The sequence below is a fragment of the Suillus fuscotomentosus genome (genome assembly GCF_016647785.1).
Source record: "Suillus fuscotomentosus strain FC203 chromosome Unknown F5891scaffold_6, whole genome shotgun sequence".
Classification (NCBI taxonomy): Eukaryota; Fungi; Basidiomycota; class Agaricomycetes; order Boletales; family Suillaceae; genus Suillus; species Suillus fuscotomentosus.
This window is the reverse complement of record NW_024539518.1, coordinates 420,715-439,830: the sequence shown is the minus strand read 5'-3', so window position 1 is coordinate 439,830 and position 19,116 is coordinate 420,715. Positions and strand designations below refer to the sequence as shown.

At 49.9% G+C, this 19,116-nt stretch overlaps 7 protein-coding genes across 7 annotated transcripts; 3 read left to right on the top strand and 4 right to left on the bottom strand.

Moving 5' to 3' along the window:
- Positions 1–172: 172 nt before the first annotated feature.
- F5891DRAFT_1182795 (uncharacterized protein) lies at positions 173–2,107 on the top strand (the record flags this gene model as incomplete). The annotated part of the gene is made up of 6 exons (XM_041366216.1): positions 173–407; positions 470–827; positions 887–901; positions 954–1,069; positions 1,123–1,904; positions 1,955–2,107. The coding sequence occupies 6 exons, from the start codon at positions 173–175 to the stop codon at positions 2,105–2,107; spliced, it is 1,659 nt and encodes a 552-aa protein (XP_041231308.1).
- Positions 2,108–2,770: 663 nt separating this feature from the next.
- Positions 2,771–4,925, top strand: F5891DRAFT_624134 (uncharacterized protein). The gene is made up of 6 exons (XM_041372510.1): positions 2,771–3,098; positions 3,153–3,510; positions 3,570–3,584; positions 3,637–3,749; positions 3,804–4,585; positions 4,636–4,925. Exons 1-6 carry the CDS (start codon positions 2,864–2,866, stop codon positions 4,798–4,800), a joined length of 1,668 nt encoding a protein of 555 aa, XP_041231307.1. The 5' UTR covers positions 2,771–2,863; the 3' UTR covers positions 4,801–4,925.
- Positions 4,926–4,930: 5 nt separating this feature from the next.
- On the top strand, positions 4,931–7,422 carry F5891DRAFT_624075 (uncharacterized protein). Its single transcript, XM_041372508.1, has 4 exons — positions 4,931–5,097; positions 5,170–5,234; positions 5,292–6,026; positions 6,087–7,422. Exons 1-4 carry the CDS (start codon positions 4,988–4,990, stop codon positions 7,289–7,291), a joined length of 2,115 nt encoding a protein of 704 aa, XP_041231306.1. The 5' UTR covers positions 4,931–4,987; the 3' UTR covers positions 7,292–7,422.
- On the bottom strand, positions 7,423–11,014 carry F5891DRAFT_624110 (uncharacterized protein). Its single transcript, XM_041372509.1, has 9 exons — positions 10,880–11,014; positions 10,793–10,830; positions 10,684–10,739; positions 10,460–10,633; positions 10,234–10,403; positions 9,632–10,180; positions 9,559–9,582; positions 8,886–9,510; positions 7,423–8,834 (listed from the first exon to the last, which is right to left on the bottom strand). The coding sequence occupies exons 1-9, from the start codon at positions 10,894–10,896 to the stop codon at positions 7,554–7,556; spliced, it is 2,934 nt and encodes a 977-aa protein (XP_041231305.1). The 5' UTR covers positions 10,897–11,014; the 3' UTR covers positions 7,423–7,553.
- Positions 11,015–11,110: 96 nt separating this feature from the next.
- Positions 11,111–13,472, bottom strand: F5891DRAFT_1006249 (uncharacterized protein). The gene is made up of 8 exons (XM_041360416.1): positions 13,227–13,472; positions 13,007–13,162; positions 12,437–12,954; positions 12,190–12,384; positions 12,028–12,139; positions 11,926–11,977; positions 11,515–11,873; positions 11,111–11,459 (listed from the first exon to the last, which is right to left on the bottom strand). The coding sequence occupies exons 1-8, from the start codon at positions 13,350–13,352 to the stop codon at positions 11,238–11,240; spliced, it is 1,740 nt and encodes a 579-aa protein (XP_041231304.1). The 5' UTR covers positions 13,353–13,472; the 3' UTR covers positions 11,111–11,237.
- Positions 13,473–14,420: 948 nt separating this feature from the next.
- On the bottom strand, positions 14,421–16,433 carry F5891DRAFT_1274815 (uncharacterized protein). The gene is made up of 6 exons (XM_041370187.1): positions 16,137–16,433; positions 15,726–16,083; positions 15,652–15,666; positions 15,487–15,599; positions 14,651–15,432; positions 14,421–14,600 (listed from the first exon to the last, which is right to left on the bottom strand). Exons 1-6 carry the CDS (start codon positions 16,369–16,371, stop codon positions 14,436–14,438), a joined length of 1,668 nt encoding a protein of 555 aa, XP_041231303.1. The 5' UTR covers positions 16,372–16,433; the 3' UTR covers positions 14,421–14,435.
- Positions 16,434–16,965: 532 nt separating this feature from the next.
- On the bottom strand, positions 16,966–18,991 carry F5891DRAFT_1274814 (uncharacterized protein). The gene is made up of 6 exons (XM_041370186.1): positions 18,680–18,991; positions 18,260–18,617; positions 18,186–18,200; positions 18,030–18,133; positions 17,196–17,977; positions 16,966–17,145 (listed from the first exon to the last, which is right to left on the bottom strand). The coding sequence occupies exons 1-6, from the start codon at positions 18,912–18,914 to the stop codon at positions 16,981–16,983; spliced, it is 1,659 nt and encodes a 552-aa protein (XP_041231302.1). The 5' UTR covers positions 18,915–18,991; the 3' UTR covers positions 16,966–16,980.
- Between the last annotated feature and the right edge of the window lie 125 nt (positions 18,992–19,116).

The window sequence follows — 19,116 nt, the reverse complement described above, 5'->3', positions numbered from 1 at the left end:
CCGACGTTATACATGGCTTTATATGACTTTATAACGAAAACCTTTTCTATATATGATCATATATCGGCATATATAACAATATCTGCGGCTCACCGGTCCTCTGATGCGCCGATGCGCGCTGACTGAGTATATAACCAAGCTAAGTTACGAAGGCCCTTGGCGCTTCGTCGGAATGCTGTTTACAAGGAAAGCCGCAGCCGTCTGGCTTTCTCTTGCCTTTGAACGGGTTCTCACTGCGCAGACACCTCTGTCGAGTCACGCGCCTTCATCATTTTACCCGGGGATCGAAAGTGATCCTGGACAATGGGACCTTGATGAAGGACCTGGGGTGAACGCGACAGGACATCTAGTGTTTGAAACGGCCAATTCCTTGCTTCAACATTGGGCAAATACCCGTCATCGTATTGGTATGTTTGAAAATATTGAACTCCAACCAGATGGGTTGCGACTCATCATGTATGTCCTGCAGGTCATACAATAATCCCAGGGACTATTCCCGTGGGCACTCTCCTCTACCATGGAGCTCTCTTCGGTCCCCATATACCGACCGTCCTGAATTGGGTGTCTGTAGAGCCAGACCATTCCATGCTTTTCTGCAGAGGGAAAATTGAAACAGGGTGCTGGCACCTCACCCTTGCAGTCACTCGGCCAATGAAAGTGCTCTATTTTGATGGAAACAGCGCTGCGAAAATCCCTGAGGGCACTTTGGACACTCAAGATCTCGTGGCATGGTCGAAAATGAAACCCGAGTGGGTGTGGAATGAAGGGCAGCGCATAAGGGATCTGTGTAAATGGGGTCAGAAGCATGGCGTGAACGGCTTTGTGAGGTTCGTTGGATGTTGAGATGCGTGCGCGCAAATGCCTGATGCTGATTTGTGACTCATAGGATGGAAATGAATTTGTGCGAATCCATACGTAGTTCCTTGGTGACTTATTATTGACGACGGTCATAGTGAAATCATGATCTGCAACTTCACCTCTCACATGGAGGTCGTCTCGTTCGTAAATATCGAGACCACTCGCTTCTACATCGAAGGGGATACGGGTCTGCCAGTGGGCCCCGATGCTGGTGAGTGATCATGTCCATATATTGATGTAGGTCCGATTTATTCTCGGACTCAGTGCGTCACGCTTTTGAATCGGTGCATTGTGCTTCATGGCGCGAAAATTACCCAGGAGAAACCCGGATTATGCTTGATTTTTCTGAACTCGTCTCTTTCTACGACACCGCTCTTGTTCCCTCCTTAGTGCCGCGCCGTGTAGGTTTAGACCGGGGAGACCATCGAGTAGGAGGAATATCACCGGAAGATATAGAACGTGTCCAAGACAGGCTAGCTCAAGCGCTAGCACGACCACCCTCGATAACCAGCGGCATTGACTGGAAAACAGTCTTGCGCGTGGTGGTCGATCGATATGCCAGCCGCCTGGAGTTCATACAGCACCTTCTGAACCTGTCGTTGAACGATGAGTCGATCTTTGACCACGCACAACAAATTCAGAGACAGTTGCGTACCGTGCTTTTGCCCTACACTGTGTTTGCAGCTCTGCCTCCCAATACCTCCGTCACCGCCAACGCGACAAATTCGTGGGCTGCGCCAATTTTTCGGGAGTGTGCTATATCGCAGGCGGCATCCATAGCGTATCGTGGAACAACATTGACGCCCTCCGAACGTTTGCTCCTGCAGGCGGTGCGGGAAACTACGCATGAGATATGTCGCGTGGTTACGAAGATGTGGGCTTCCGGAATGAATTTTGGAGTCGACGCCTTTTATCCTCCAGAACAACGCCCTAGAGTTGATCACATACATACTCTCATAGGCGAATGGAAGGAGGATGTGACGCAGTTAATCTCCTGGTTGGACTGGAGCGTGTGGGTGAAGTGCCGACCGGCCTGTGGTTTCGAGGTAACAAAATCGAGTTATTTTTTTACGAAATGACTGACCTCGTCGTGTAGGAGATGTGCTACTTGCCTACTTGGCCCTTTGGGTTCCCAACAACCCGTGCAGCCCAATGGGACAGTGGTTCCTTATGGCCAGACCCAAACAAAGGGGAATGGAAGAGACTACAGCCCAAGTGCATCAGACGACTGGAGCCATATAGTTTTTAGGATGCATGCACTATTGCTGACATATACACGTTTTTGTATGTAGTTTTTGTAAAATTATCGCAGGGGTGTTTAAGCGCAGACGTATGTACTTCACTGAGCCAGTTATTCGAGGAAGAAACACAAGAAAACCATTATGCTACAAACCAGCCAGGGTATAGGCAATGACATGGGTATACAGTATATAAGTTCCATTTTTCATCAAAAAAACCGTGAAACTGGCAATATGTGTGACTTCCTATTGTAAATTGGGCTGTGATCATGTCACACTCAGTGTGACTGTGACATATCCCTATCTAGCTCATAGCATACGAAATTTGAAGTAATTATGTCAGAATGTGTCACAGAATAGTTTGACCCTACAATCATGACATCGAGACCAAGTCGAGCCTCCACAAGTTGAAAGTCAAACGCGACCGGATCGTGGGTACCTCAGCCTAGAATGAACTGATCGTTCCTTCTGACTACCGTGATGGCAGCCTAAGTACCCCGTGATTGTCGCTGCGCAGGCACAACTGGGCGAAATTCAGGAAATAATATTGCGTCCATCTTCCCTATCGTCGATCATCTGATGACTGGAAGACAACCATGAATTATAGAAGAATGAACATCGAAAACTGCTATCTCAACCGCTATCGAGTTCGCTCCCATCAGTACTGCTGCGGAAAGGGTTCCATAAACGGAATCAAACTATAACTTTATAGATACGCCCACTGAATATATAACCAAGCTTGCAAAGGCCTTTGGCGCTCCGTCAGAATGCTGTTTACAGGGAAAGCCGCAGCTGTCTGGCTTTCTCTTGCCTTCAAACGGGTTCTCACTGCACAGACACCTCTGTCAAGTCATACGCCTTCATCCTTTTACCCGGGAATCGAAAGTGATCTTGGACAATGGAACCTTGATGAAGGACCTGGGGTGAACGCGACAGGACATCTAGTGTTTGAAACGGCCAATTCCTTGCTTCAACATTGGGCAAATACCCGTCATCGTATTGGTATGTTTGAAACTCCAATCAGATGGCTTGCGACTCATCATTCACGTCCTGCAGGTCATACAATAGTCCCAGGAACTATTCCTGTGGGCACTCTCCTCTACCATGGAGCTATCACCGGTCCCCATTTACCGACCGCCTTGGATTGGGTGTCTGTAGAGCCAGACCACTCCATGCTTTTCTGTCAAGGGCCAATCGAAACAGGGTGCTGGCACCTCACCCTTGCAGTCACTCGGCCAATGAAAGTGCTCTATTTTGACGGAAACAGCGCTGCGAAAATCCTTGAGGGCACTTTGGACACCCAAGATCTACTGGCATGGTCGGAAATGAAACCCGAGTGGGTGCGGAGTGAAGAGCGGCGCATAAAGGACTTGTGTAAATGGGGTCAGAAATATGGCGTGAACGGCTTTGTGAGGTTCGTTGGATGTTGAGACGCGTGCGCGCGAGTGCCTGATGCTGATTTGTGACTCATAGGATGGAAATGAATTTGTGCGAACCCAGACGTAGTTCCTTGGTGATTTGTTATTGATGACGGTCATAGTGAAATCATGATCTGCAACTTCACCTCTCACATGGAAGTTATTTCATTCTTAAATCTCGAGAGCATTCGTACCGCCATCGAGCGAGGATATCTGCCAGAGGACCCCGATACTAGTGAGTGACCTTGTCCATGTTTTGACGTAGGTCTCATTTATTTTCGGACATCAGTGCATCACGTTTTTGAATTAGTGCATTCTGCGTCATGGCGCGAAAATTATCCAGGAGAAACCCGGATTATGCTTGATTTTTCTGAACTCGTCTCTTTCTACGACACCGCTCTTGTTCCCTCCTTAGTGCCGCGCCGTGCGGGCTTGGACCGGTGGGATCACCGAGTGGCAGGAATATCACCGGAGGATATAGAGCGCGTCCAAGACAGGCTAGCTCAAGCGTTAGCACGACCACCCGCGACCACTAGCGGCATTGACTGGAAAACGGTCTTGCGCGTGGTGGTCGATCGATATGCCAGCCGCCTGGAGTTCATACAGCACCTTTTGAACCTGTCGTTGAACGATGGGTCGATCTTTGACCACGCACAACAAATTCAGAGACAGTTGCGTACCGTGCTTTTGCCCTACACTGTGTTTGCAGCTCTGCCTCCCAATACCTCCGTCACCGCCAACAGGACAAATTCGTGGGCTGCGCCAGTTTTTCGGGAATGTGCTACATCGCATGCGGCATCCATAGCGTATCGTGGAACATCACTGACGCCCTCTGAACGCTTACTTTTGCAGGCGGTGCGGGAAACTACGCATGAAATATGCCGCGTCGTCACGAAGATATGGGCTTCCGGAATGAATTTCGGAGTCGACGCCTTTTATCCTCCGGAACAACGCCCTGAAGTTGATCACATACATACTCTCATAGGCGAATGGAAGGAGGATGTGACGCATTTAATCTCCTGGTTGGACTGGAGCGTGTGGGTGAAGTGCCGACCGGCCTGTGATTTCGAGGTAACACAATCAAGTTACTTGTTTGCGAAATGACTGACCTCGTCGTGTAGGAGATGTGCTATTTGCCTACTTGGCCGTTTGGGTTTTTCCCGACTCCCGGCGCATCACTTCAACCTCAATGGGACAGTGGTTCCTTATGGCCAGACCCAAACAAAGGGGAATGGAAGAGACCACAGCCCAAGTGCATAAGACGACGGGAGCCATATAGTTTTTAGGATGCATGCATTATTGCTGACATATACACGCTTTTTGTATATAGTTTTGTAAAATTATCGCAGGGGAGTTTATAAGCGCGCGTGACGTATGTACTTTGAAGAAGGTTATGGTTCGACTGTTTTGACGTGTTGGCTCTTTGTGATTGTCAAAAGCAAAGTCACACTCGTCTCTTGCATCGACTACAATATGAGTACAGACCAACAAATGCATCTGGCGGTAGCTCCAAGAGCTAGCTCGTCGCATCTGAACAGACCAGCACGTCAGCTTGTGCCCGCGTTTCTCCAGAAACTATATGAGTGCGTACTTCGTCAAATCTAATCTCACAGATGCCTGTAGTCCTGATATCTTACAACCATCTTGCTTTATAGGATGGTTAATGACCCCTCAGACCATGATCTCATTCGATGGTCTGACACCGGTGACTCCTTCTTTGGTACGTCCCAGCGCCAGTCTTTCCCTATTCAATATTCAACGAATTTGACACACATAGTCCTTGACCAAGAGCGCTTCGCAAGCGAAGTCCTAGGGCGCTGGTTCAAACACAAGAACTTCTCCTCATTTGTCCGCCAACTCAACATGTACGGCTTTCACAAAATTCCTCATCTCCAACAAGGTGTACTCCGCTCGGAATCTGATACCGAATTCTGGAACTTCGAGCACCCCCATTTTCTCCGTGGCCAACCGGATATGCTCTGCCTTATCCAGCGTAAGAAGCAGGCCGCATCCACCTCTGACGTCACCTCCGCCGTCGCTGAAGTTCCCAATAAAGACCTGGGCGCAGCTGCGTCTGCCGGCGCCTTGACCCCTGGCCAATTAATGGACATGAACTCAATCGTGAATGGTATTCAAGCCATCAAAAGACACCAAGCCGCCATCTCTGCTGACCTTAACGACCTCAAGTCTTCCAACCAACATCTTTGGCAGGAAGCCATCGCTGCTCGTGAGAGGCATAAGAAACACCAGGACACCATTAATCGTATCCTCAAATTCCTTGCTGGAGTGTTCGGTCATGCAGACAATCCAATACGAAAGGATGATATAGGTGGAGGTGGGGTTGTCAGTGGTGGTGAGGGGAGTGAGATCGTCGCGAGGAAACCACAGCGGTTGATGATTGGCGATGGACGCAATGGCGGAGGGAGTGGTGCAAAGAAGGGTGTCGACATTGCTGAGATCATGGAGGACCAACCGAGGACCAGCATAGATAGTGCAAAGTCTTCTGAGATGGGTATGTCCTCCATTTGCATGTATGTCTCGGCATTGACGCCCTGTTTACATGATTTTGCAGATTTTTTCGCATCTCTGGACACGCCTTCTGCTATCCCATCTGAATATGGTCCTTCGTGCAATACTTCACCCCGATTTGCATCCATCGAACCCTCTCTTCCTGATGCCCCAACTCCCTCAGCAGATGCAAATACCACGCCATGCCCCAACACCGCCCCAATCAGCACCACGACTACAGCCAATAGCATCAATCTAAACCCATCAACTATAAATACCGCCCCACCCGCCTCACCAAATGCCGCCCTCCCTCGCCCTGCCCCGATTCATCACTCAGTCTCTGCACCTGCTTTCACCTCCCTAACTACGACATCCCCTCCGCCTTCCCCACAGAATGATGCCCTCATCCATGCAGCACTATCACAGGTGCTCTCATCTCCTGTGCAGATGCAGAAATTGATAGCTGCTCTTGGCGGGGGTGGGTTCTCGTTTCCAGGAGATGGGCACACGCAAGGAATAATACCACAATCCATTATGCAGCAGCCTTTCCCTGCCCAGCCACAACCCCAGCCGCAGCCGCAAGCCCAGTTGCCCCAGCAGCACACAAACGCCAATCCAGCACAACTAATGCCGTACGACCCCCCCATGTTCCAGACCGACTACTCTAGTCCATACGCCCTCTCGCAAAATGGTGGTGCTGAGCTAGCGGCTTTCGAAGCACACGATGATCACCTGCAGAAGACCTACTCTACCGCACACGAGATCAACACAGATGTTGACTCGCTAGAGACAAACATTCATTCCCTTATTCAGAGCCTTGGCTTTGACCCGTCGACTTTTGACGCTACTGACGGCGCACAGCCGCATCTCGATGATCCCTATGGGGTCGGTTCGGGGCAGGATTCTTTCGACATTGGCTCATATCTTAACGGGATGGATCTGGCGCATGATGCGGCTGGGCATACGGGCCAGAGTGAGGAAGATCCAGATATAGAGAGCTTGAGGTTGGCAGACAAGCTGGATTCATCAACGGCGCGTGGAGCAGGCGTAGACAAGAAAGTGCCAAGTGAAGAGATGCATGCATTTCTTGACGGGGTTGCTTCTCAAGATGGCGGCGTGGACATGGCCACGTCTTTGATGCAAACAACCCAAAGTGCGAACGCCACGCGAGGCCGCAAACGCAAATCAGACATACCGGATGTTGATTCACTCTCGGGTCCAACAGAATCGACACCGTCAGCAGGAAGTAGGACTAAAAGGAAAAGGTGAATGAATAGCAGGATGGGTGACATGATGTGCGTAAGGAATGTCGAAACACTGTAGAGCTATAATGATACTGCTACCACTCCGTGTTATTATAACGTTACCGTTATATGTAGTGCTGTAATACTTCGAAAAATGTAACGATAGACAGAAATACACTGACCGACTTGTCAGTGGTACAATCCGTAAGAATGAGGAAAATCCATTAACAGCTTGTAGTAAAAATGCAAGAGATAAATCGATGAGATGGTTATTCATAATGCAGAACTCAATTCTGCGGTGGCAAGCGAGGTGGTGGTGGGGGTCGCTGTGCTGCAGGACTGCTTGGGTCATACAGCCCAACACTGAATGGTGTGAACGGGCGGATGTCGAGCTGTATCCCAGGTTTCGCCGACGGGGACCCAACCCGCATGGGTGAATTATCAGTTCCCATGCTTATGTTGTCGTAATACCGCACGCGAGCATCCTCCTCCTGAGTCTCCTGGATATACTCAGCGGGCGGACGTGGCATGAGCGGTGGAGGAGGCGGTGGCGAGAGAGCGGTACTCGATGGCGAACGGTGGTGAGGGATGAAACCTGACGCAGATGCGGATACATTGCCATTAGCCTGCTGTTCCTCGGCGGCGTATTTGGCACGTAGCTGTGCCTTTTCTTCGGCTGCTGTGAGTGGTCTGAAGCCACTGACACCAGGTGCAACAGGGGGAGGCGGGAGGCTTGAGCCATTGACGGCCCGTGGAGGAGGAGGCTGAGGCTGAGGCTGCTGCTGGGCGAGTGCTACAGCATCTTGTTCCTCAAACTTTCGCCGAAGGAGTTCCTTCTCTGACAGGGCGCTAGTTGCAGAAGATTGGGCGGGTGGTGAGTACAATGGGGAAGCGGTGTATGAGGGCGACATGTCAGCAAAACTTTGTGCAGCCATGGCGGCCGCATCCTGTGCCTCGTGGTGCCTCCTCAACTTCTCCTTTTCATTCAGATACTGTGGCTGACCATTCGGCCCGTCAAACGGCGGAGGCATATCAGACCCACTTGGCTGTGCGCCGTAGGACATGCTCCGAGAAATACTGGATGAGGGGTAGAGGGTATCGTAAGCAACGGGTGCTGCCGAGGATGATGAGATTCCTTCGCGAGTCGCATACTGGGTGTTCTGGCTCCGATCGACAGCGAGCTTGGCCTCTTGGTACCGCTTTAAGGCAGCCTTCTCTTCCTCAGCGGACGGGTAGTGTGGAACAATTTTTGGGGAAGTCGAAGGAGGTGGTGAGGGCGCGGGGCTAACATTCGCGCTGGTATTGGGGCTTGTATTGGGGTTCTTATTCATGGAGGATACCGCGTGCTGGTAGAGGGCGGCACCTGCTGACAGAGCACTGAAGCTACCAGAAGGTTTCGAGAGTCCAGGCGAGCCATTAGCTTCCGAACTCTCTCGGCTGTGGCTCGAAGCACCAAGTGCTTGAGTGCGTTTGGCAGTGGCTTGGGCTTTGTCGAACAGACGAATTTTCTCCTCTTCTGCAGTTGGCCAGGCAGCACGGAACGAAGGAGAACCTTTCTGTTGTGAAGACTACAACGAAGATTAGCGGAGAAGATTGAATGTTGACCAGTATCTACTCACTGTTTCACTGGATTGTGGGGCCATGACAGCACTACCTTGGACCTGCTCAACCTTAGCCCTTGCACTCTCATACAGCTTCCTCTTTTCTTCCTCGGCGGAGAGCCACGAACGTTGACCCCTTATCGACGGCGTCGTCGACTGTTGTTGTCTGGCAGCTAACTGTGCTTGTTCCACAGCCTCCCGTACTTCTGCATCACGATCGCTGATATTAGTGATTGTAAGGCGGTTTTGCGTCCCTGCAGCAGCCGAACCACGTCGTCTACGGCCCGAGCCACCGACATGGCGCACGACGAGAGCGCTGTCCTCCTGAATGCTACCCATGGGAATTTGCGCTGATGAGCTGTAGCCTGGGTGGTCTATTGTGCCTGGCACACGCGACTGGTGACTCTGAAGAGCGCCGATCTCATCCACTTCAAGATCGTCGTACTGGATATCACCATTGTGTGCGTTGGGGGTAGTATTGTACTTGATGGATGAGACCGGAGGTGTCAAGGGTGTGCGCCCATGCCCTTGAGCGGAGGAGTTGTAATCAGAAATCTGTGAGTTGGCGGTGAGGGGGCGAGCCAGGGCCGTGGATGCAGTGCTTGATGGGGTCGTACAAAGGCTGGGGGCGACACCGATACGCCTGACATGTTTTTAGTATAGATCAGTCGTAACAGCGAGGATTGCGTACCTAACGGCTTCCTCGGACACGCTCCTGTATTTCAGTTAGGTATATATTATAGAATATTAACTGAAGTCCTTACCTTGGCCAATTCGAGACAATAACAGGAAGCTCTATGAAAACTGCCTGCATCGAACCAAACCACGCCTTGACTAAGATTGTATATGTTATGTCAATGTGCCTTGCAGCGTTGAGCGTGGTAGTAGTATGTGTGTTTGGGATCAAACACCCAAGTTCCGCCTTGTGCTGCGTGCCACCAAACAACGTGACATTGAGGGGCACCTTTTGCTCGCCAACCAGCCCAGTTTTGACTTGGGGACCATTGCGCTTGCCAGTCTGGCCAGACTGAGTACTAGCACGAAATATGGTTGTTTCCTTGAGAGAAAACTCGAATCCACGGACAATAACTGGATGCACTGAGTCGGATTTGAGGATAGCCATGACAGACACGCGGTCGCCTGGTCCAAAGCATGTTCGTTGACGTTCTACTGTGAGATGTACACCCTCTTGGTTGACGCTGCGTGATTCTGCTTGTGCGTATACAGGCCACGTTGAGTGGAGTTCGTGCTTGTCAATAATGATAGTAGTGGCTTGTGATGTCACAACAGTTTTACGGCGGCGGAAGAAACCTCTGCAGATAACAAGTCAACCCACGCGACTCAAGATCTGATTTGGAAGACCCACTTCTTCCCAAGAGTACAAACAGTCGCGACTAACTCATAGCGGATACCAGCTATGCAAAGAGACACCATCAGATAACAAACATTGTGTTTGCGCAGCCACTCACCGCCTCTTTCAAGGGCAATGCTTGGCGGAATGGACTCAGGTATACGAATATGGAATGGGAGGTCTTGCTATCGCTAGTTCTCAGCGCCCGACATATTTACACAGGGATGGATACATCACTCACTGACTGCAATAAGTCGTATTCTTCGCCCGACTGCCATAAATTTATCGGACTCGAGCCAACAAAGTCAAAGTAAGAGTTCGTCTGGCCACCGCCAGGGAGTGTTTCGATCTTCTTGAGCTCGACACGGACCCATTTTGCTTTGACGCCCTGAGGCCCCACGCGCACCTCGACGGCCTGACAGATATAAAAAGCCAATTCATTTGTTATGTAGAGCCAGCACGTACACCTTTGACTGCTGCTTGAGGACGATCTTTCGCAGCCGGTGGTATCCCAGGATAGCCTAGGAGTATTGTGTCGTAAAAAAGGGTCAAGCATGACAATTTTTGCACTGACCGACGACAAAATCAACGTTTGGGGGTGGCTGAAGCGCACTGAAAGTAGTTGTTGAGTGGCGGCACTAGTAGGAATCGGAGGACTAACATCTTCACTTGCGACATTCCTCGAAGAATATGATATTCGACACAAGAGAGAGAAACGAGTGGAAGGGGAGGCGCCGCGTGCCTAGCTTGAATCACTGTTTAACTGCAAGCAGATTTATCAGAGCTGACAACTACCTAGGCGCCGAAATGCACAGCCTACTCTTCACACAACCTTGACATTACTAAACCTATGGCGTCGGATCATCATTTCCATCAAATATCAATGCCTAGGCACCATTCATAACTTAAATCAGTAACTTCATAAAGATGAGACAAAGAGATATAATGATAAACGGATACTACAAGCCTGCAGGAAAACAACAAATGTACAAGGAATAGTGCGGACGCTGGAGGCCAGATCAAAACTTGAATTCCTTGCCCTTCTTGGAATCCCGCTCGCGATCCATCTTTTGTTTCTTCTTTGCCATTTCCTTCGCCACCATATCTGAGAAGTCTTCTTTTGATCCCGCTACTCCCGCCGAACCTCGTGAATGTTGCTCGTACTTTCGCCGTAGCTCATCCTCCGTCATGCCTTCCATCTCGCCTGCGTCAATAGAAATGTCGACACCATTCGCCTTACGCTGCAACAGTGATCAATATCTTTATTGGAATATCTGAAAGACTATTTTGACGTACTTTCGTTCCCCGCTCCTCCCCAAGCACGGGAAGGTTTTGCGGATTGGTGACTTGACTGACGTCATACCCACGCTCACTACCCATGAGCCCGCGCACGGAGGTCTGTTTCTCCGGTACAACCTGATACAGTGACCGTGGTCCGCTTTCTGAGGCGTCTGATGATGGATGCCTAGAAGAGGTCTTCCGCAGCTCCAAGAAGTCGGGTGTTTCAAGTCCCCCAGCGACAGTGGAGACAACGCTGGCCATGCCGGATGGCGTTTCCAGGCCGGAAGGTGTCTGAAGGCCGTCGACTGCTGCTCCTTCAGTAGTTTCTTCCTCGTCCTCCTCTTCCGTTTCTTCTTCTTCCTCTTCCTCCTCCTCTGCAAATTTTCTCAGCATTTGCGACAATAAGAATGATATAAATAAACTTGCCTTCCTCCGGCTCTAGCTCTCCCCATGTATTCTTGTCAATTGGCTCACCAATCTGTGAAGAATAGTGTAAGAGAAAGGCAAATTGAAAACTCCCTCACGCACGTTCGTATCAGTGACTTTCGGCAACACACCAAACACATCGCCGTACAAAGGACGATTATACTCATCCAACGGTGGCTTACCCCATCCACCGGGATGGAAACCCCATTGAGCGCTTAAGATGTGATCAATGACTTCGAGCTCATCGAAATGAGCCACACTCACCCCTCAGGTATGGGCGAATTGAGACCAGGAATCCGTAAAGTCGGGTAGCTCGGAGGAGGTCCAAATCTTTGCATGCTAATTAGCCAAGGTGGAGGTGCGAGTGGCGGAATCGATAGCGCTTCAACAAGCTCTGGCGACAAATCTCCTGGTCGTTTCTCTTTCAACGACGTTTCAAACTCCTTCCCCTCGTAGTACCTGACAAGTAAATGAATAAGCGAAAGTGGAATGAAAAAGATTAACATTTTACATCTCACCAAAGCCAGTAACCACTGGCTTTGTTGCAAACTTGAAGAAGGCATCGTGCAGCTTTTGATAGTCGATGTCGACCTTGCCCATCTTCGGCTGCACCCGCTCACGAGTTTTGGCCTTTAATGACATGTTAGCCTCCTTCTCTTTAACTGCGTCTCTCATTGTTGCGATACCCGTATCTGCTATATACGAAGGGAGCTGGAAAGGCGGCTTCTCGATACCGCGTTTTCCTTGCAGATAATCTCGTTTTGCACTCCAGTGCGCAGGAACAGGAGCGGTATTACGGTAACTCTTGAGATGAAGCAGTAATCTTGGGTCAGCGGCTGAAGGATCTGTCCATTCGACTGCCTCGGGTTTTGCCACCAGTTGCTTGAGCTCTGCAATCGTCAAACGGGCCATCTTGCGTTGTTTCTTTTTCGAAAGAGGTTTCTTCTCCTCTGCGTCTGAACCGGCGTCTGATTCCATATCATCGTCTGAGTAGATAACCTCCCCTTTTGTGGGTTCCGAATCCTTTGCCTAGATATTGCGTGAACTAAGGGAGGGAGTGGGTGGACGTTACGTGACGCACCTCTGCATAGTCCTGAGGAGCCTGGAAACGTGCAAAAATGTCGGAGAAGGCCACAAGAGCTGGATCTTTGACATCCAGCTGCTCAATCACGTACTCGACATTGCCAAATGACCCATCCTCCTCTTGCTTCACCGTTTCAGAGTTCCCATTAAGCTCCTGCAGCCATAATTTAATTCCATAAATGAACTGTTTCGAATTCAGACTGAGATCTGAAACGCACAGGTGTCGTTTGAGTGGCAAGGACTTTCTTTTCTTTCGCCTTTGCTCGCCGAAGCTGGTTTTTGGATTTAATGGCCTTTCCGTTGGCATTGGATTTGGTAGCTATACCATTGACTGCAGTAGGCATTCTGCGCGATTTCTCGGATGCACTTGAGAATTATGGGAGAGCGAGAGGACCTTTGAAAGCACTTCAAGGCTTCGAGCTTCAAACTTGCAGACTTGTCGTCGGAGGTTGGGGCGAAGACACACGAGTCGATAATTAGGTAATTTAGAAAGGGTGGTGTAATATATTTATTATTAGCAGTGGGGGTCGTTGCCATACAGCGGTTGCTCTCAGAGCTCCAGTACGGCCCACTTTATTCAATATCATAATTCAACATCGAACTTTTACATAAACATTTGACTTTTGAGCTATTCAACGTCTGCAGCGACGTTTATCCTATATGCATCTGCCCTCATCAATCATAGATTGACTGGGTCTAGTATACCTTTCCACACCTTGATCATGTCTACGGTGACAAGAAGCTCAGACATCAACACACAAGGACTCGTGAGTGTCTTTCATGCTGTGTGGAGAACTCAGAACTTCGACTGTCAGAGATCTTGGCCAGAATGTTTCCCTGATCTCTACCTTCAGACTACTTTTATCAGTCTCCCGTAGGCAGACCAAGTTCCTTCATAAATAATTTTTGTAAGATCTCTCCAATTTGCAAGTTAAGTTAAGTTGCCTATTGACCGACCGCGCCTAGGCGATTCAAATACGCGAGTGAAACGCTACGCCAGAGGAACCCTTCGTGGCTTGCCAGTCCGAGTCATCATTCTGTATGACATTATGTGTGCACCCGGGGTGTCAGACCATCGAATGAGATCGTGGTCTAAGGGGTCATTGACCATGCCATCAAGCAAGATGGTTGCAGGATGTCAGGACTACAACATCAAAAGACGGGCACGAGCTGACGTGCTGGTTTGTTCAGATGCGACGAGCTACCGCCAGATGCATTTGTTGGTCTGTACTCATTGTAGCCGATGTAAGAGACGAGAGAGTGACTTGCGTTTGACAATCACAATTTAAAAGGGCCAACACATCAAAACGTTCGAACGATAACGTTCGTGAAAGTACATACATCACGCGCGCGGCGCGCTTAAATTCCAGTCCAATAATTTTGTACAAAAGACGTGTATATGTCAGCAGTAATGTGAATCATGTATCCTAAAAACCATATGGCTCCCGCCGTCTGATGCACTTGGGCTGTGGTCTCTTCCATTCCCCTTTGTTTGGGTCTGGCCATAATGAACCACTATCCCATTGGGCTTGAAGTGGTGCGCCGGGAGTCGGGAAAAACCCAAACGGCCAAGTAGGCAAATAGCACATCTCCTACACGACGAGGTCAGTCATTTCGCAAACAAGTAACTTGATTGTGTTACCTCGAAACCACAGGCCGGTCGACACTTCACCCACACGCTCCAGTCCAACCAGGAGATCAAATGCGTCACATCTTCCTTCCATTCGCCCATGAGAGTATGCATGTGATCAACTTCAGGGCGCTGTTCCGGAGGATAAAAGGCGTCGACTCCTAAATTCATTCCGGAAGCCCACATCTTCGTGACGACGCGACATATTTCATGCGTAGTGTCCCGCACCGCCTGCAGGAGTAAACGTTCGGAGGGCGTCAATGATGTTCCACGATACGCTATGGATGCCGCGTGCGATGTAGCACATTCCCGAAAAACTGGCGCAGCCCACGAATTTGTCGCGTTGGCGGTGACGGAGGTATTGGGAGGCAGAGCTGCAAGCACAGTGTAGGGCAAAAGCACGTTACGCAACTGTCTCTGAATTTGTTGTGCATGGTCAAAGATCGACCCATCGTCCAACGTCAGGTTCAAAAGGTGCTGTATGAACTCCAGCCGGCTGGCATATCGATCGACCACCACACGCAAGACCGTCTTCCAGTCAATGCCGCTGGTTGTCGAGGGTGGTCGTGTTAGCGCTTGGGCTAGCCTGTCTTGGACACGTTCTATATCCTCCGGTGATATTCCTGCCACTCGGTGATCCCACCGGTCCAAGCCTACACGACGCGGCACCAAGGAGGGAACAAGAGCGGTGTCGTAGAAAGACACAAGCCCAGAAAAATCAAGCATAATCCGGGTTTCTCCTGGGTAATTTTCGCGCCATGAAGCAGAATGCACCGCTTCAAAAGCGTGACGAACTGATGTCCGAGAATAAATCAGACCTACGTCAAAACATGGACACAGTCGCTCACTAGTATCGGGGTCCTCTGGCATATCCAGCGGGTGGGAGCTGACGCGAACGCTCTCGAGATTTAAGAATGAAACAATCTCTATGTGAGAGGTGAAGTTGCAGATCATGATTTCACTATGACCGTCGTCAATAACAAATCACCAAGGAACTACGTCTGGGTTCGCACAAATTTATTTCCATCCTAGGACTCACTAATCAGCATCAGGCATTCGCGCGCGCGCATCTCAACATCCAACGAACCTCACAAAGCCGTCCACGCCATACTTCTCACCCCATTTACACAGGTCCTTTATGCGCCGCTCTTCATTCCACACCCACTCGGGCTTCATTGCCGACCATGCCACGAGATCTTGGGTATCCATAGTGCCCTCAGGGATTTTTGCAGCGCTGCTTCCGTCAAAATAGAGCACTTTCATCGGCTGAGTGACTGTAAGGGTAAGGTGCCAGCACCCTGTTTCAACTGTCCCTCTGCAGAAAATTGTGGAGTGTTCTGGTTCCACAGCCACCCAGTCCAAGGCGGTCGGTAAATGGGGACCGGTGATAGCTCCGTGGTAGAGGAGAGTGCCCACGGGAACAGTCCCTGGGACTATCGTATGACCTGCAGGGCGCAAATGATGAGTCGCGACCATCTGGTTGGAGTTTTAAACATACCAATACGATGACGGGTATTTGCCCAGTTTTCAAGCAGGGAATTGGCCGTTCCGAACAAGAGCTGTCCTGTCGCGTTCACCGCAGGTCCTTCATCAAGGTCCCATTGTCCAAGATCATTTTCGGCCCCCGGGTAAAAGGATGCAGATGTATGATTCGACAGAGGTATCTGTGCAGTCAGAGTCCGTTCAAAGACAAGAAAAAGCCAGACGGCTGCAACTTTCCTTGTAAACAGCATGTCGACGAAGGGTCAAGGGCCGTTTCAAGGTTAGTTGATACTCAGTGAGTGCATCCATGAAGTTATGGTTTGATTTCCTTTTACGCAACTCTTTCCGCAGCTAGTCCTAATGGGCGAATTCGATAGCGGTTGAGATAGCAGTTTGCAATGTTCATTTTTCTATAATTCATGATTGTCTTCCAGCCATCAGATGATTGATAATAGGAATAATGATAGAAAATCGACGCAATATTGTTTCCTGAATTGTTGTGCACAGCGACGTGGGGTACTTAGTCTGCCGTTATGGTAGTCAGATGTAGCAGGAAGATAATTAAGCGTTGGTAAGCATCCGTAACGCGCGTAAGTTAAGCGTTCATTCCAGTCGTTTTGCAGGGTAGTTTTTCACGGAGCCTTATTGCAGATGCTAGTTGAAAAGAGCTAAAAACGCTCACAATACATTTTGCCGACTTCTGCCATTCTACCATTTGCCAAGAGGACTAACTGTTGTTACTGTAAGGCAGGGAATCCGATCATATACAGGCCCCACGTGGGCGCAGCGCGCTTAAATTCCAGTCCAATAATTTTGTACAAAAGACGTGTATATGTCAGCAGTAATGTGAATCATGTATCCTACAAACCATATGGCTCCCGCCGTCTGATGCACTTGGGCTGTGGTCTCTTCCATTCCCCTTTGTTTGGATCTGGCCATAATGAACCACTATCCCATTGGGCTTGAGGTGGTGCGCCGGGAGTCCGGACAAACCCAAACGGCCAAGTAGGCAAATAGCACATCTCCTATACCACGAGGTCAGTCGTTTCGCAAACAAGTAACTTGATTGTGTTACCTCGAAACCACAGGCCGGTCGGCACTTCACCCACACGCTCCAGTCCAACCAGGAGATTAAATGCGTCACATCCTCCTTCCATTCGCCCGTGAGAGTATGTATGCGATCAACTTCAGGGCGCTGTTCCGGAGGATAAAAGGCGTCGACTCCTAAATTCATTCCGGAAGCCCACATCTTCGTGACGACGCGACATATTTCATGCGTAGTGTCCCGCACCGCCTGCAGGAGTAAATGTTCGGAGGGCGTTAGTGTTGTTCCACGAGACGCTATGGAGGCCGTGTGCGATACAGCACATTCCCGAAAGACTGGCGCAGCCCACAAACTTGTCGCGTTGGCGGTGACAGAGGTATTGGGAGGTAGAGCTGCAAACACAGTGTAGGGTAAAAGCACGGTGCGCAGCTGTCTCTGAATTTGTTGTGCGTGGTCAAAGATCGACCCATCGTCCAACGTCAGGTTCAAAAGGTGCTGTATGAACTCCAGCCGGCTGGCATATCGATCGATCACCACACGCAAGACTGTTTTCCAGTCAATGCCGCTGGTGGTCGCTGGTGGTAGTGCCAGCGCTTGGGCTAGCCTGTCTTGGACACGTTCCATATCCTCCGATGATATTCCTGCCACTCGGTGATCCCACCGGTCCAAGCCTACACGGCGCGGCACTAAGGAGGGAACAAGAGCGGTGTCGTAAAAAGAGACGAGCCCAGAAAAATCAAGCATAATCCGGGTTTCTCCTGGGTAATTTTCGCGCCATGAAGCAGAATGCATTAATTCAAAAACGTGACGCGCTGATGTCCAAGAATAAGTCAGACCCACGTCAAAACATGAACAGTCGCTCACCAGTCACTGGCGGCGGGTCGGTGCTGGTCCCAGTGCGAATGCTCGCGAGATTTAAAAACGAGACGATCTCCATGTGAGAGGTGAAGTTGCAGATCATGATTTCACTATGACCGTCGTCAATAACAAATCACCAAGGAGCTATGTATGGATTCGCACAAATTCATTTCCATCCTATGACTCACAAATCAGCATCAGGCATTCACGCGCACGCGTCTCAACATCCAACGAACCTCACAAAGCCGTTCACACCATACTTCTCACCCCATTTACACAGATCCTTTATGCGCCGCTCTTCACTCCACACCCGCTCGGGCTTCATTTCCGACCATGCCACGAGATCTTGGGTATCCATAGTGCCCTCAGGGAGTTTCGCAGCGCTGTTTCCGTCAAAATAGAGCACTTTCATCGGCCGAGTAACTGTAAGGGTGAGGTGCCAGCACCCTGTTTCGATTGGCCCTTTGCAGAAAAATGTGGAGTGGTCTGGCTCTACAGCCACCCAATCCAGGGCGGTCGGTAAATGAGGACTGGTGAGAGCTCCATGGTAGAGGACAGTGCCCACGGGGACAGTCCCTGGGACTATCGTATGACCTGCAGGGCGCAAATGATGAGTCGCGACCCATCTGATCAAAGTTCAGTATTTTCAGACATACCAATACGATGACGGGTATTTGCCCAGTGTTGAAGCAGGGAACTGGCTGTTTCAAATACCAGATGACCTGTCGCGTTCACCGCAGGTCCTTCGTCAAGGACCCATTGTCCAAGATCATTTTCGACCCACGGGTAAAAGGATGAAGGCGTATGACTCGACAGAGGTATCTGTGCAGTCAGAACCCGTTCAAAAGTAAGAAAAAGCCAGACAGCTGCCGCTTTCCTTGTAAACAGCATTTCGACGAAGGGTCAAGGGCCGTTGTAAGCTTAGTTATATCATTGAGTGCATCCATGAAGTTATGGTTTGATTGCCTTTACGCAACCCTTTCCGCGGCTAGTCCTAATGAGCGAATTCGATAGCGGTTGAGATAGCAGTTTTCCATGTTCATTTTTCTATAGTTCATGATTGTCTTCCAGCCATCAGATGATCAATGATAGT

Bases quoted from the DNA above. Each gene is read 5' to 3' on its own strand.
- F5891DRAFT_624134 (XM_041372510.1), top strand. From the start codon at position 2,864: ATGCTGTTTACAGGGAAAGCCGCAGCTGTCTGGCTTTCTCTTGCCTTC. The intron at 3,099-3,152 runs GTATGTTTGAAA...CACGTCCTGCAG, and splicing joins AAATACCCGTCATCGTATTG to GTCATACAATAGTCCCAGGA. The intron at 4,586-4,635 runs GTAACACAATCA...CTCGTCGTGTAG, and splicing joins GACCGGCCTGTGATTTCGAG to GAGATGTGCTATTTGCCTAC.
- F5891DRAFT_624075 (XM_041372508.1), top strand. From the start codon at position 4,988: ATGAGTACAGACCAACAAATGCATCTGGCGGTAGCTCCAAGAGCTAGC. The intron at 5,098-5,169 runs GTGCGTACTTCG...CTTGCTTTATAG, and splicing joins TTTCTCCAGAAACTATATGA to GATGGTTAATGACCCCTCAG. The intron at 5,235-5,291 runs GTACGTCCCAGC...TGACACACATAG, and splicing joins CACCGGTGACTCCTTCTTTG to TCCTTGACCAAGAGCGCTTC.
- F5891DRAFT_624110 (XM_041372509.1), bottom strand. The intron at 9,583-9,631 runs GTAAGGACTTCA...ACTGAAATACAG, and splicing joins ATTGTCTCGAATTGGCCAAG to GAGCGTGTCCGAGGAAGCCG. The intron at 9,511-9,558 runs GTACGCAATCCT...AAAACATGTCAG, and splicing joins GTGTCCGAGGAAGCCGTTAG to GCGTATCGGTGTCGCCCCCA.
- F5891DRAFT_1006249 (XM_041360416.1), bottom strand. From the start codon at position 13,352: ATGCCTACTGCAGTCAATGGTATAGCTACCAAATCCAATGCCAACGGA. The intron at 12,955-13,006 runs GTGCGTCACGTA...CGCAATATCTAG, and splicing joins CTCCTCAGGACTATGCAGAG to GCAAAGGATTCGGAACCCAC. The intron at 12,385-12,436 runs GTAAAATGTTAA...TTTACTTGTCAG, and splicing joins GTTACTGGCTTTGGTGAGAT to GTACTACGAGGGGAAGGAGT.
- F5891DRAFT_1274815 (XM_041370187.1), bottom strand. From the start codon at position 16,371: ATGCTGTTTACAAGGAAAGTTGCAGCCGTCTGGCTTTTTCTTGTCTTT. The intron at 16,084-16,136 runs GTATGTTTAAAA...TGCGCCCTGCAG, and splicing joins AAATACCCGTCATCGTATTG to GTCATACGATAGTCCCAGGG. The intron at 15,433-15,486 runs GTGAGCGACTGT...CTCGGACATCAG, and splicing joins GCCAGAGGACCCCGATACTA to TTCGTCACGCTTTTGAAGCG.
- F5891DRAFT_1274814 (XM_041370186.1), bottom strand. From the start codon at position 18,914: ATGCTGTTTACAAGGAAAGCGGCAGCTGTCTGGCTTTTTCTTACTTTT. The intron at 18,618-18,679 runs GTATGTCTGAAA...TGCGCCCTGCAG, and splicing joins AAATACCCGTCATCGTATTG to GTCATACGATAGTCCCAGGG. The intron at 17,146-17,195 runs GTAACACAATCA...CTCGTGGTATAG, and splicing joins GACCGGCCTGTGGTTTCGAG to GAGATGTGCTATTTGCCTAC.